Source organism: Thermobia domestica, chromosome 13, assembly GCF_964235325.1.
Source record: "Thermobia domestica chromosome 13, izTheDome1.hap1.1, whole genome shotgun sequence".
NCBI lineage: Eukaryota > Metazoa > Arthropoda > Insecta > Zygentoma > Lepismatidae > Thermobia > Thermobia domestica.
In genome coordinates, this window is record NC_137466.1 from 165,093,122 (window position 1) to 165,108,918 (window position 15,797).

General features: G+C 34.7%; 1 protein-coding gene across 1 annotated transcript in view; it reads right to left on the minus strand.

Moving 5' to 3' along the window:
- Window positions 1–8,687: 8,687 nt before the first annotated feature.
- Window positions 8,688–15,797, minus strand: part of LOC145667839 (PDF receptor-like) — a 105,104-nt gene continuing 97,994 nt past the window's right edge. The window contains exons 6-7 of the mRNA XM_081735270.1: window positions 15,074–15,257; window positions 8,688–13,060 (exon numbers count right to left, since the gene is read on the minus strand). Coding sequence (XP_081591396.1) covers window positions 12,674–13,060; window positions 15,074–15,257 — 571 coding nt within the window. The 3' untranslated portion in view covers window positions 8,688–12,673. The remainder of the gene's footprint in view (window positions 13,061–15,073; window positions 15,258–15,797) is intronic.

The window sequence follows — 15,797 nt, forward strand, 5'->3', positions numbered from 1 at the left end:
ATTTGAAACAAGTAACAAGAATACATATATACATAAAGAAGAATATTTCTTCCAAGAACCACCTTTTGAGTACTCATTTCAACTTCTTCACTTTTTTTTTTAAATTACCAATAATGTTTGAATTTTGCTTGGATCTATTTTCAGTTACAAAGATTGGCATACCAAATATTTTATTCCTTATACTTACAACTTACCCGGTAGCCAGCCCAAAACTGTAGGGAGGGCCCAGCAGAAGTTAGGGGGAGCCCGATCCAACCATATTATAGTTCATCACCATATTATAGTTTATTTGCAAGCCTACCGTGAAAATTTTAGGGGGGCAGTAAAAACTTAACGGGGCGGCCCCCTAGACCACCATGGATACGAGCCTGCCTACAACCCACGGCATATCCACGGGGGGAGGTCTAACGGGTCCGAATGCCCCCAAAACTTTCTAACTGAACATACGTTTGAAAATGTTCTTACTAAAACTATTTTTGTTTAACGGGATAATGATTGATGTAGTAATGTTCAAAATGATTGATCAACATTTGATGTTACACTTCATGTGTACTTTTTCTCTTATAAAAACAATCTAGTTATCATTTTTTTTAAAATATAGGTGAAATTATTTTACAATTACTTATCGGGTACAGAATAATACCTGTTCAATACTAAATAGAATAATGATTTGTAATATTGGACCTCCCCACAACAAAAGTTTCTGGATGCACGCCTGCCTACAACACAAATTTCTCTGGCACAGCCTATGAAGGACTAGAATTATAATTGGGTAAATTACGAATGAATTATCAGTTGGGTAACACATGGTCAGCAACATATGTTAATTTTATGATAGCATATTTATATATTTTTAGACGAAGTTTGATACTTCTTAATTCAGACAGTGGTTAATTGGCACACGGATCGAAGGCCAATACTGAAATTTATCCTTAGCTGGAATCGAACCCGGGACGATTCGTATGAAAGGTATGAATAGGACTTCCAGATTTTCGGACTAAAAAACTTGAACGCCCTGTGAAAGTTTACAGTATAATCTTAGTTATGTATTTTTTTCTTTCTTGTTGAAATATCAGAATTTGTTAATCCTTTGATGATTTATGGTATAAATATATATACCATAGGTATGTTGTTTCAAAATGCTCATTTAATATATATTACTGATGGATTTTTTAATTATTCAGTCGTACACGCATTGAGAAACAGGTCACATGTGTTTTGAGGAGTTCTTCAAGTTGATGGGGGTCATGACGTCATCGGTTTGGCCTTCAAGAGTACAACACAAAAGGCTTATTTTGTTCTCTCCCAAATGCTTTCTAAAAGGTTTTGAGGATTAAGAACACATACATATGTCGTCGACATTACCATCAGACAGAGTACACGTATTATGACTTCTTTCCTCCTTCTCTCCTCTCCATCTCTACAATTTCCTTAACATACTGGGTCGGTCCAGAGAGGCCTAAACTTTCGAAAGAGGGATTTATTCTAGAAAAATGCCCAATGATACAGAAATGTGAATGATACCGTTTGAGAGGTCGATTTATTCTAAATAAAATGATTATGAACGAAAATCCTAGGACAAATAGTGATGATGCAATAGCTACTTGGCTGAAAGTCTCAAATTTACTTCAAAACCTCAAGAATTAGTAGATCAACAGTCTCCAAAAGTGACTAACAAAGATATATATATATATATATATATATATATATATATTCAAATATCACAGAAATGATAACTTACGTTTTAGAAGAATTCCGGAACATTTGAAATTTTGAACAGTTTTGTTTGGCGTGGGGAAGATTATATAAATTTGAGACTGTTTCAACTAAACAGAAAGGCCTGGGAACCTTAAGTATGAGTGTTGGCGATGCAGTGTACTAGATTAACAAAGAAACTAAAACAAGATACAGGAAACTATGTGGTCTTTCACCTTTTCCTTGAGCAAGATGGAGGAGGAGTTTTTCCACCGATATACTTGTAAGTATAATTTAATATTTTCAATATACATCTCAAACTCAGGGGAGCAATGTCCATTAAATTACCCCGTGACAGGAAAAGAGTGGCGAATTCGTGGAAACCCTAAACTAGAACCAGTCTGGAGGTTTTACTATGTATGATATCTATATACTGTATGATATCTATATAGTAACCTGCAAAACTGTATGATATCTATATAGTAACCTGCAAAACTGTATGATATCTATATAGTAACCTGCAAATAAAATTAATTTTCATATCACTCTTAAAACATACGTATTTTTTAAAAATAAAATATTGAATAAGATACCATATTTATCAATAAAGTTCCAGAAGCTCCAAGTATAACCTCGGAATATGTTTGGTGTTTCTCTACCCTTTCCAGTCATTTCTTCTGTATCTTTCATACTGAATTAATGCAAATGAATGGCAGTTTCTTGCTTTGTGAAGAAAAATTCTAACGGACTTTATGCTCAATGATAAAATATTACATATATGTTATGATTAGTAATTTCCTCATTTTCTTTGCTCAGTAGTGCCATTTCAGAGTTTCCTTGGTTGCGTGGGAGGAGGGTCATGGTTCTTCACCAATACGAGAGTTTCACGTTGTTTATTGTATACCCTTGATTAAAATATATGTGTTTTTCAAACTGTAAGGGGGGACAATAACCCATCTTGCCCTCCCTAAAAGACTTGCTTGTTTGGGATGGAACTTCCTTTCCGCCATTGTCCAGTCCTTTTGTATCTTTCACACTAATTCGTGTGATTGAATTACAGATTCGTGCTCTGTGAAGAAAAAAATCCTAATGTACAACCTTTGGTAAGTTTGTATCCAATGATAAAAGACAGATTCTTTATTTCCTTCACTCCTTTAGGATGGATTTCTTCTTTCATTACCATCAAATACTTTTATATATTTCACTCGGAAGTGAAAGTGAAATGATATATTCGTACTCTGTGAGGGAAAAAGCTCTAAAATACAACTTTCGTGATTTGTATGAATAAGAGTTGAGTTGAGTTGATTTTGAGTTTAACGTCTCTTCCAGCAGCGAGGCTATATGAGACGCGATCTTCTGATTAACGTGGAATCCGAACCACATGAGCTCCCGCCGGGAATCATACTCGGATCTCCCACGCCAAAGGCGTGTACGCTAACCACTTAGCAACGAAGGAGCTTTGTATTAATAAGAATAGGTGTGGAATAATTGCTAAAATTTCCTCCTTTCCTTGAAGGTTGAAGTTCTCTTTCAGTTGCAACCAATCCTTCTATTTCTTTCATAGTAAGTTCTTGCCACTGACTAACAAATTTGTATTCTCTAAAGAAAAACCCTCTAACATACAAAATTCCGTGGCTTCATATCCAGTGACTATGGGCAGACATGTAATAGTTGTTAAATAATTTATTCCATACCTTCCTTCGGAATACCATTTCCCTTTCTTTTAAATCCAATCATACTACATGTTTCACACTGAATTCCTATAAGTGAATGACAAATTCGTATTCGCTGAAAAAAGAAATACAATAGAAATACAAAATTTCTCAACATTATATCCAGTGATTAAGAGCAGACATTTAGTAACATAAGACTAAATCACCCTTTCCATCAGCTCTTTGGAATGAAACTTCCATATTCATGAAACTAGCTAATATCTGACAATTGCGGTAATTTTCTTCGCAATAAATAGACATTTCCTCGATCACCCTTAATAATCCAATTGCATCTCTTTGCCCTTGATCTTCTGAACGTACTGATCCTCCTCAAGTTTTTCACTTGTAATTCCACAGAACCTTGTGTTCAGAATTCGAAGCATAATTTTTTGCTGCATGAGATATGAGACTAATAGTTCTATAATCCTTACATCTCTTTGGGTTCGATTTCTTAGTCATCGGTATCATGATCGTCTTCATGAAGTCTTTTGGCCACTCTCCTGTTTCATATATTTCATTACACAATCAGAGCAATTGAAGCGCTTATAAGATAAAGGAGTTAAGTTACAGTTTTTGAAATGTTGCATTCTGGCTGTTCATGCACGTGTTATATGTTAATCATGTTACATAACACATTATTTAGCGAGTCCTCGTCTGAGTGCAGATATTTAGTAATAATGAAGCCGGTATGCTAAAGGACAAAGTTGTGAAAGTCAATTTTCCCGTCATATTTAATTTGCTATATATGGATGGATGGAGAAACGTGAAACAACAGTGGAAGTGAGGCTCTACTTAGGATCTCGGTGAGATAATTTGTCTATTCTTTCCGTCTTGTAAGCCCACGATATCACCTGTAGGTTACTGGGATCCGTAACAGCAAATACTATCCGTAACAGCAATTGAATGACAAAATTAACTTAAGGATTATATCCCCCAAAATTTTGATATTAGAGAATTTATCGAAACTTTAGTAGATAATTGTTAGGTTATATTAAGGTTGATGTTTAAGAGAGAAAAATGATGTTAGAGGTATAGATTTCTACCTCAATTTATTTCAAGATAGGCCTACATTTAGTTCATTTGAATGACTAGTGAACGATGATAAACAGTTGCTATGATTCAATTTCCTCTATAATTCTCAAGTTGTCAGTACGTTTCTTTGGAAACTTATAATTACTTTTGTTTGTTTACTCGGTTAGCTAAATCTTCACGTTTCTTTCTAACGCCCATTGTTTATATCTAAGATAACTGTACCAGGCACGCATCTAGAAATTTTCATTAGGAAGGGTCCAAAGTTTGCGGGAGGGGAGGTTGTGTCCAATACTACATTTAAATAGTGTTGAACCAGTTTATTCTGCATCCGAAAAGATAATAAATAATTGATACGTACTGCCACACCTTTATTTTCAGAAATGAAATCAAGAACTAGATTGTTTCTTTAAGAAAGAACAGCTCCATACGTGAACTGTAAGATCAAATCTTTATGCTTCTACATTAATCAATCCTATCCTGAAGAAGTATAGCATTATTAAGAAAGTGAACAAATCCATTTCGATTTATGAAGTTTTAGTGTGTGTGTGGGGGGGGGGAGGTTGGGACCCGGAAGACCCCACATGAGGTGCACCCCTGAACTGTACTCCATCGGGAATCGAATCAAAGGTACGAAGCGACATTCAAAGACTGTTATTTTATGTGTCCATCAAGAAGAAAGGAAACATAAATTCCTTTACATGTCTACCGACTTCCAGGGTCAAGTACAAAGGATTAGCTTAAATCTGTTGATAATTACAAATTACAAAGTTCAGCAATTATGAAAAGTTTTCAAGACTTTTCGAAGAATTTTAATTTTTCTATTCAATTTCAATCACTGAAATAAAAGTTACACAAATAAAATATTGAGGTTGATATTTAAGAGAGAAAAATGATGTTAGAGGTATAGATTTCTACCTCAATTTATGTACGTCGAACATAAAATACAGGGTGTTTCAAAAACAATGGCCCGACTTCAAATCTTAATATTTCTTTTTGAAAGGAAAAATAAGGACAAAAAATAAAACAAAGTGCAGAATACGTACAAAGGCGTAACGTTTCAGCATAGTGATTGTAAGTGTTGTACACATCCACCATCAGCAGCATGGAAAACATTCAGACGTCATCAAAATTTGTCCTACACTTCAACCAAGATACATTTCATCCGTAAATAACAGTGACACAGAAACATGGTCCTTCACGTATCCCCACAAGAAAAAAGTCACAAGTACCAATGCCTGGAGACCTGGGAGGACTGTGTGCATGCCCGGTTTCTTCGTCTTCCACACCCCGAAAGCCATATCGTGGCTTGAGCATAAAATATAAGTTGTGAATCTTTACACTTTATTCTATTATTTCCTTTGTTTTCATTAAATGTTACTAAAGTACCAAATCAGGCCATTCTTTTTGAAACACCTTATATAACAACTGAATAATATTGGAGTAAAATACTTTGGTCGACTTAGTTTAAAAGGAAGAAAAGATTAGAACACTTGATTTTGATCCCGATATAATATTCCCGTATATAATGTTTGCTACTGTGCCAAATATGGCCATTGTTATTTCGTGCAGTATGGAGCCGCGGTGGCTTAGTGGTAGAGTGTTGATCTCTGGTGCATAGGGTCCCTGGTTCTATCTCAGGTCGCACCAATTGAACTTTGTGGTGGACAAATACCACGTGCGTGGATTTTCTCGGGGTTTTCCACTTCCTCCCATTTAATTCATTTCACCATTGTATTCATTTCTTATTACGCCGTCTCCTTTAGCCTAGCTGGCGTAACCATGCGACGTAAAACTCAAAGATTTCATTTCGTGCAGTACGCACTTGAATAACATTTGAATGACTTACAATGAGGAAAAAATCAGGGCACCTTGTCTCTTTAAACTAAAATCGAATCAAAATCCTTAACTTACGATTAAGATGGGCATTTTAAAATGCTATTAATACACAGATCACTGAAATCTTTAAAAACATATTATTTTTTTACATACCTATTTATAATATTTTAACAACAATAACGAAAATGGTTCAAGTTCTGTTTCAGACATATGACTAACAATACATAACATTCTTTATATCTTCTTTAGTGAACTGTTCTTTCTGAAATACAGTGTAAGTAAGGGGTAATGCTGATTTGAGTTGATTTTGAGTTTAAACCATTATCAAAACTGCTGACCTCCCTCGTACGGCTATGTGTACAGATTGCGCTTTGTTGTGGAAATTCTGGGTTCGATTCCCAGCTGGATTCACTAGTTCAGATCCCTCGTTAAGCTGTACGTCTACGTATTATATAGCCTCGCTGCTGAACGGAACGCTAAACTCAAATCTAATCCAATAAAAAATGCTTCCAAAAGAAACATTTTGCATGCTAAAAATATTGCAAAATTAATATTTTTAATCAACAGAAATTGTATCCATATTATTATTATTATTATTATTATTATTATTATTATTATTATTATTATTATTATTATTATTATTATTATTATTATTATTATTATTATTTGTAATTATTATTATTATTATTATTATTATTATTATTATTATTATTATTATTATTATTATTATTATTATTATTATTATTATTATTTGTAATTAAATTAATAAAAATAATGAAACCAGAAAATGGTAAAAATATTGTTTCAGAATTAATCGAATTACAGTAAATAAAATGTGTTAAAACAGTCATTCTTCTAGAATTTGAATCAAACCGTTTGTTTGTAACCGGTCAATCATTATTTTTTTTTTTTCAAAAGCGAGGGTGATTCATAAAGTAATGTCTCCAAGCCCAGTACTCAAGGTGGATCACTACCCGGAAGTCAGTACATATTTTAGCTCATTCCCTTAACTACTGCGCAATGAAACGTTACATATTATAAATATTGTACTATAAGATAGAGTATTGTTTCAGCTACAGCAAGACACTGATTCATTTGGTTGTGTCACCTGATATCAAAAAATGTAACAAATAAAAGAAAATATTTGATTCGTTTTACAATAAGCACACAAGATGGCACTTGCTGGTAGATCTTACTAGAAGTGTTCAGTTTTATGAAATGTTTATTTGTATGCGTAAAGAATTTTAAAGTAACGGTCTTATTACGAAATAGATATATTGTTTGACCGTTTTTCATGTTATGTTTCATATTTAATTTAAATATGAATTTACATTTAAGGAAATAGATTTTGAGACGAAACTTGCGCAGAACGCCATAATTGCCAAATTTGTACGTTTACTGCTGTAGTCACAATAAGAAAATTCCTGGATTCTAGCTTTGCAGTTCGAGAAGCGGAATCGCAGTAAGAGTCGGAAACTAAGTTCTCCAGTAAGTATCTAGGCAGAATTCCATGATTACTCCATTTATTATCTGGCATCAGTAAACACTCGACACTATCTGGCAATGCTGTAGTATTCAAGCAACGTTTAGCATAGCACCGAGAACACCTAGTGATCCACCTTAACTAATAGTACTGCAAACATTCTGATTTTTTTCATTAATGTACTGATCTTTAAGCTTTAGAATGTCATTTGTTTCACTTTTCTATCTCTTCTCGTTCCAGAGTACTGAAGCAATCCATGGCATACAGTGGTGACATTCAGTTGAAACAGCAGGCTGTCATTGAATTTCTGACTGCGGAAGGCTGTGCGCCCAGGAACATTCATCGCCGGCGACAAGTCGTGGATACACCATTATGACCCAGAAACGAAGTGTCAGTCGATGGAGTACCACCACACACCCTCTCCTCCGCCAAAAAATTTAAAGTTGTCCCATCTGCTGGCCAGGTGTTGTTGACATTCTGCCTCATCTTGCCTATAGTTTGGATCTTGCGCCCTGCGAAGTTTGGCTCTTCTCCAAACTTAAGGATCACCTTAAGGGCCAAAATTATAGTTGTAACGTGGAGGTGAAAGCAGCATTTCGGTAATGGTATTGCCACCAGCCACCACTATTCTTGGCCCAAGGTATGAAAAACCTTGTTTCGCGTTGGTGTAAGTGTGTTGTTCGTAATGGAGACTATGTTGAAAAATGATGCCACCATTTGTAGCTGACATTGCAGGCTTTCCACTGATACCTGTATCGATGGTATCCGTCAAACACAAATAAAGGTGTGTCACCTTGGAGGCATTACTTTCTGAATCATTCTCGTACATATACCTTAAAGTAACTAAAGAAATTTAGTTGATCTGCAGCATATACTAAACTCTAGGTAAGAGTATAGATGTCACAAAAAGTGATTAAACTCTGATTGGAACATGCTAGCGCCTATATTACTTACATGAAGAACTGATGCTACACACACACACACACACATAAATATATACAAATATCTATAGATATATTTGAAATATATTTTGACAAAATGTAATATTTACACAATTATTTAATTAGCACAGCACTTCAATGAGTACGTACACAAGGCCACATTTTTTTTTTGTATACAAAGCGCTCAATACACTTCGTATAGCGAACAATTATAAATTGATTATTCTCCAACATTATGGTGTCATATTTAACAAAGCTTTATTAATATTTTACAGAAAGTGAAATCAAATTTAATCCATTAAGTTATAATACGCTTAGATAATAATATGGAGAAACAATAACAGTCATTTCATACATTTACAATATATTTGTACAGGACAACTAACAATAATTAATTGAAGAATGAACATTATTTGTCAAAAAAGGGCAGAATAATTTGTCATATCAATGCTCTTCCAAAGTTGCTAAAACTATTTAGCTCTGTGCGTTGTTTAAAGTTTATTTTTTTTACCGATGCGCAGGGGTAATAGTGAGGGGAATCGCGGAGGGACTTAGTTCCCCACTTCCAAATATACCTATGATGTTCCTTCACTTCCTAAAAATTACAATGGGCAAAGATAGGCACGGGGGACGGCTTGACATCATGCATTCCCCTACCTTTTCAGATCCATTATTATCCCTGCTGATGCGTAGCTTAAAGGCTTACATTTTTCTTTTCACGTAGTTAAAATATATGTGTGTCCACAAAGGTGTTCAATTAGTGTTTTGGCGATGGATTTTAACAAAGAGAAAAATAATTGAACCTTGCAGCAAGTACACACAAAATTCTGTGGCAATTAACTTAATAATATTTAAATACAGCACCGCGTTTCTTGTAGGATTTTACGAACTCCCTGTACATATAACATACGGGTGGGAGGTACGAAATAATGAGTAAGTCACAAATAAACTTAACTAGTAATGAAATTGGTGTTCATTACTAAATTTTGGGCACTAAGTATTTTTCTTTCTTATCAAGCAAACAATTATGTTGGCCTATTTGTAACTTTTGGACAAGTGTAATAAAATCGACATTTCCGGATAATTAACTTGAAATAAAGATTTACGCAAAGTCATAAAAGAAATAATCCTTTATTTGATTTTGTTTAAAATTTTATGGATAAATTAAGTATAATATTTTGCACAGTTTGTTATCACATGTCAAAGTCCACCATCATATGCCAAGTTTGATTGTGAACCAATGAGTTCAGTTGAATTTTTACAATACGAGGGAGGATCAATAAGTTTTCGGCCTAGAGTAGAAAGGAAAAAGATACGATTTTATTTGTTTTTTTTTTAAATTTGTCGACGTAGTCTTCCTGGACCTCAATATACTTGGCCAATCGATGTTCCAACATTTGTATGCCCATAAAAAGAAAAAAAAAAAACTTTTGTCGAGACTGTCAAAATACTCCTCTACCGCACACATGACATCGTTATCACTGTCAAATCTCTTTCCACACAGTTGCTCCTTCAAATTCGGGAAGAGGAAAAAATCACTTGGAGCTAAGTCTGGTGAGTAGAGTGGGTTCTCCATTAATTCGAAGCCAGCATCATGAATGGCTGCCATTGCAACTGTTGGCTTGTGGACTGCAGTATTGTTCTGATGGAAGAGCACTTTGCCTAATTAATTTTCCGAGGCTAGATCTTATTTCTAATGGCATCAGGAGTTATTGATAAACCCTTGTATATATAATGTCTTGTTCTTGGTTTTTAAAGAAAAAAATCTAATCTTTTTTAGATGCAGTAAAAGTTCAATAATTCATTTAGCAAGTTCACTTGACCCATTTTTCTTCACCTGAAGCATTTGATTTCAGAAATATTCAAACCTGGTTGAGAGAGTGGGGATACTAAAACTTATAACATTTAAAATACAGTATTTTCCTTTTATAGATTTGAACAAATAATTGAAAAAGATACATAAGTATTTGTCACATAGGAACACAGTTTTAAGCTTAAGACGAATTCTACATTTAAAATAACAAGCTAGGATTATAATATACTTTACAACATAGACCTGAAATATACTTTCGTAATCTTATCATACATACGAAACAATATTACGGTAGTTAATGAGTTGAATATTGTATTGTCGTACTCTGGTAAATTTATAGATAGCGCCATATGAAGATTTTTTTTTCGTTTCGTCTCGATGGATAAGTTATCACGGTTTGAAACAGTAAAACATTAAGTCTATATTTCAAAAATTACTTATAGCAGAACACTCATGCAGAAGTTATTTCTTTATCTTCTATATCGCTTTTTTGATTTCCATAAAAATGTTGTGAGTATCATACAAACATATATTATCTGTTTCAAAAATGCGAGGCACACCAACTTTTTTCATATACTCTTTTGTATTGTATCGATTATTTGTGCGAATATGGTAACACATATTTGAAACTTGTGTTTATATGTTGAGACTGATGACAAGAGACTTTTATCTTCGTTCAAATTTAGTTGAATAATAAAATTTCGATTGAGCTTTAGTTCAGCTATATTTCACAAGAAAAACGAACCTAGTAGATAACATATTGTTTTATCAATAACTTTCGAATTTATTGGCCTATTTCATTACAAATATATGTTAACTTGAAGGATAAGTGATATAGTTTTAAACTAATAACGTTTAAGAATAAACTTTTTATTACGATTCTAATTAACTAACTCACTCAGATATTATTAACCCCTTGCGTATCTATGACATCCATGTGGATGTCATGAAAATGTATTCCTTATTAAGGGTCTCATTTATCTTGGAGATGATGAAATTTGTTAGTGGATGCAAGGCAAGACTTAGTTCTACAATTTCTCCCTAGGTGACATCACCTTACTGACAGAAAAGACAAAAAAAAGTTATGTATCAGTAGATAGCAGGCCTAAGGGAGCATTCAATTACAACACGCATGTGTTTGTTTTGACGATAAACAGTTAGCAACTTGGATATCTATTTCGAGATCGGAAAAGGAAAACATTTATCTTTGATCTTCGGTCATTGTTGCCAACTTGGAGCAGCATAAAATCCCTTCAGAATATCAGAATTTCCCTGTTTCAGTCCCAATGTTCCATGATGCAAATAATTGTTTTTTATCAGTAAGTGAATGCTCTCCTCACGCGCACGCAATAATTATGTTCTATATAACGGTCTAGGCAGTCACTTAACATATTACAACACACACATACGAAAACAACACCTGGAACGCAAGGGGTTAACAAAAATAAACTCATCACTTTAGGCATGACAATACATTATAATGAATAATATAATGTAACATTTTTATGCAAATATATTATTAAGACACATAAATTAATTTAGTAATAAAGTATAATGCTAAATTTGTAGTTGCAGCTCGGATAGTTCTTTTGTAACAATGTATTATAAAAATGAATAATCTCAAGGCGATTTTTTGGACATCAAAATATTGTCCCGTGACAGGCAAATTGTAATCATTACAAAGAAAATCCCGTTGATATTTTCACGACCTCTACAGAGAGTTTGAATCTCCCGAGACAGGAATAGGACCTGTGGAACTTCAGATAATATCTCGTGGATATGTTAGGCTACATGGATCAGTGATGACGCGAGAGAGGGGAAGCAAGAGGGCAACCATGTTTAACGGCTAGGTCTGTTCACTTCTCTGCACCTCTAGACAAATTGTATTGAAACGTACTTCAAGTAATACAAAACTGCTTTTCAATATACAAAACACATGTATTAATGCTTTCTTTAATTTTATATGACAAACATATACGTGATTCTTCGTTAGATCCTTTCATTTTAAAATTTCTCAATACTTTCATTAACCTATAACATAAACATTGGACGTAAAATCAAGGTAAATATTCACTTCAATACTCTTTAAATCTATCCGAAAATATACTTCTTGTTCTGCCGTAGAGAAATTTATATTTATTATAAATTTCTCCCGACGTTTCTAAACAGCATCTTCTCCCAAACATCTCTCACTAGTTGGTGACTTCAGAACATGACCATTAGCTACAATATGTCCATTAGTAATCCCATCATGTTTTTTTTCCACCCTCAAGTCGCCATTTGCGAGATCTTGCTTGAGAGTGTCGGGTTGCTCCATACAGCCAATGGGTACCTCCCGAATGATCGTTGTATGTAAAGAGCGCGATGCATTTGGTGCCCTCGTCGGATGGCGAAGGCTGAATGAGAGTCGTCCTCCTCCTGGGCGGTACTTTGAGTTAGGTGACATGTACAGAGATTCTTGTTCTAAAGTGGAGTTAGCCCGTGGTGGCGCTGGTGTAGTGCCCAATGTAACCTTCAAACGCCAATAGTTATGAAGGGTAGTCTTTACCTAAATTACAAAATAAAATCATTAGCACTTATCTATCAACTCAACACAAAGATGGTTAGATTATCCGGATATTATTACAATCGTCTAATAAGGCCTAAAATATAAATAACTTTACTCTGGTTTGAAACAGAGTCCCATGTTGTGAAATCTCAATAAAATTATAAGATAGGGATGTCCAATTCATAATGTACCACGTGACACTTTTTTTTAAAAAATTAGAGTGTCAGTTCAACTATGGAAAATGGCTTTCTTAAACAGTTTCTTTCAGACATACTTACACCTAAATATGTACCAATGCAGTTCCCTCACATTTTAATTTGCCCTTCACCTGTGTACAAAATTTTCTGGAAGAAAGCCTGTTCCTAAATATCGAAAGTTCAGAACTGTAGTTTTATTTATTTATTTACTAGGCCCATCCCCAATTCAAAGTCTTTGTTTTAGAAGAAGAAGAATAAACTACATACATATTTATGTTGAATAATTTTGCTTAGCAATGACTTAGCTATTAAAAAGTATACGCAGTTATTTTTCTCCTGTCGTTGAGGAGTGTCCCATTCCCACTACTAACATACTGTACGTGGAGTGGGTTGGTCACTGTTCTAAGAATTATCTATTATTAAATACAACACAACGCAGTAGAAACGTTGCGATAGAAGTAAAAGGGAGCAAGAGGTAAACGTACCATTGTTTATTAGAAGACCAATGCGTTTCTTAATCATTACAGTAAATTATTCACAGAGCAACGAATTTTTACATCTTTCCTGAAAAAGAAGTTAATGTTTCTAAAGTGATAAAAGTGGAATTTAGTTGCCCACCACATAATTTACTTGTTTGCTTGTAGTGCACCAAAATTCAACTATTTCTCATATCCTGTTAAGGATTTTCCAGAGTGGTAAAGATCAGCAATTCTTTATGATCATATGGGCCGTGGTAGCTCAATGGTAGACTGTTACCTCTGCTTCCCTGGTTTGATCCCAGATCGCGTCAAGTGGCTTTGTGGTGCACAAACACCGTCTGCGTAGGTTTTCTCGGGATTCTCTCGTTTCCTTCTACTTTCTTTATTCCACCACACCATTGCGTTCATCTCTCATCATCACCGTCTCTTTTAGTCTAGCTGGCATAACCGTGAGGCGTAAAACTAAATTCATTAATTTCATTTAATTTTTCTTTATGACCATAATTACGAAAGAGGGAACACCAGAGTGTTGCAACAAATCCAAGAACTTTTCTTTCAGTAAACCACAGACAGGAAGTGTAATTTGCACAGGTGCTTCATATTGTTGAAGTTATTCACGTTCCGTGCACGAGAGGGGATCCAAGCGTGGTTTCGGGTTCGATTTCTGGTATCTGTGTATACAAACTCGAGTAATGGTTCGACTCTCACACTTTAAACACATAGCCTCTATGTTCCAATCTACCTAGCATCTACTTGTTTCACGAAACAATTTGCTTGAAGTAGTAGTAATGAATCATGATCTCGACAAAAATACATTGTTCACGCGACTAAAAACAAGGAGCAAGCAACTAAAGGGGTGCTAATGCAATCAGCATGTCACTAGCATCAAGGATACGATACTTCTCGCTCATCCTATGTAGTATTTTGATTTTTGGCCACGAGATTAGTACAATTTCCTCCCTTCCTTAAATCTACAATTGTCCCTGAAAATCACGGAATATTTTATAATGAATTGCATCGCAAAACCAAATTAGTATGACTGCAAACCTATCGGACCACGCTATTAATGTTATAGTTTATTTGTCATCATTTATTTTTATCAACGTTTATTTTTCGGGTTACCACCAGCTCCTTTCTTCTCCATGTGGTTTACTGAGAAGAGGAGTAGCAAACTATTACGTCACAGACCATCTAATTGGAGAAGAGGAGCCAAGTGACAAAATAACACGCGTAATTCTTTATAGTATATGTTCATGAACTATTGATTAATCTTGATTTACTTTGCAACTTCAATATTAAGAATAAATACATAAATAAATAAAACAAAACATACTTACATTGGTGTTTACAAAACAGTAGAGGATGGCAACAATGGCTCCTTGAAATGTGTTGAGGAAGTTGATGGTGTAGGACCAGAGGCCAAATTCAAGAGCGCTTTTATGCAGAGGGGACGGGATATGCGAGAAGAAATTGGTCACTCCAAGAAAAGGAACCAACACAAGAGAGGCCCTTACTGAAATCCTATAAAAGAATCAGATTATATATAAATACACTTAATTCCTGATCACCTATTCGAATTAGTAATTCCATACTTAGAAAACAAGAAATCTAAGGCTAGCCGCGTATTAACCAGATGGCAGAACAACCGAGGCAAGGTCTCAATCATAGCGTTGGAGACGACGTTTCTAGCAAATATCGAATGAGAATGCAGTAAGAGAAGTCATTCCATTATTTGTAGTTTTCTACGTGTACGGCTGCGCCTCGGATGGCTATACTACTCTCGGGTTAATATGCGGCTAGCTTTATAGGAGAAACTTTCATATGGCATTTGATTTAGTCAAACTTGAGGATTTCAAAAGGGTTCTGACCTTCAATCTCGTCTTCTATGTTCATCCTTGCGGTGTGACATTCTTAATTTAGCAGTTTTTCTGGATTGATAAACCGTATCGATAAGGCTGACACTTGTATTCTAGTTCCAGCGTATAATGCAATTTTCTTTTACGTACAGAACACTATACCTAGCCAAAATCGCTGCTTTACTTCTTCTCTACCACGTACATG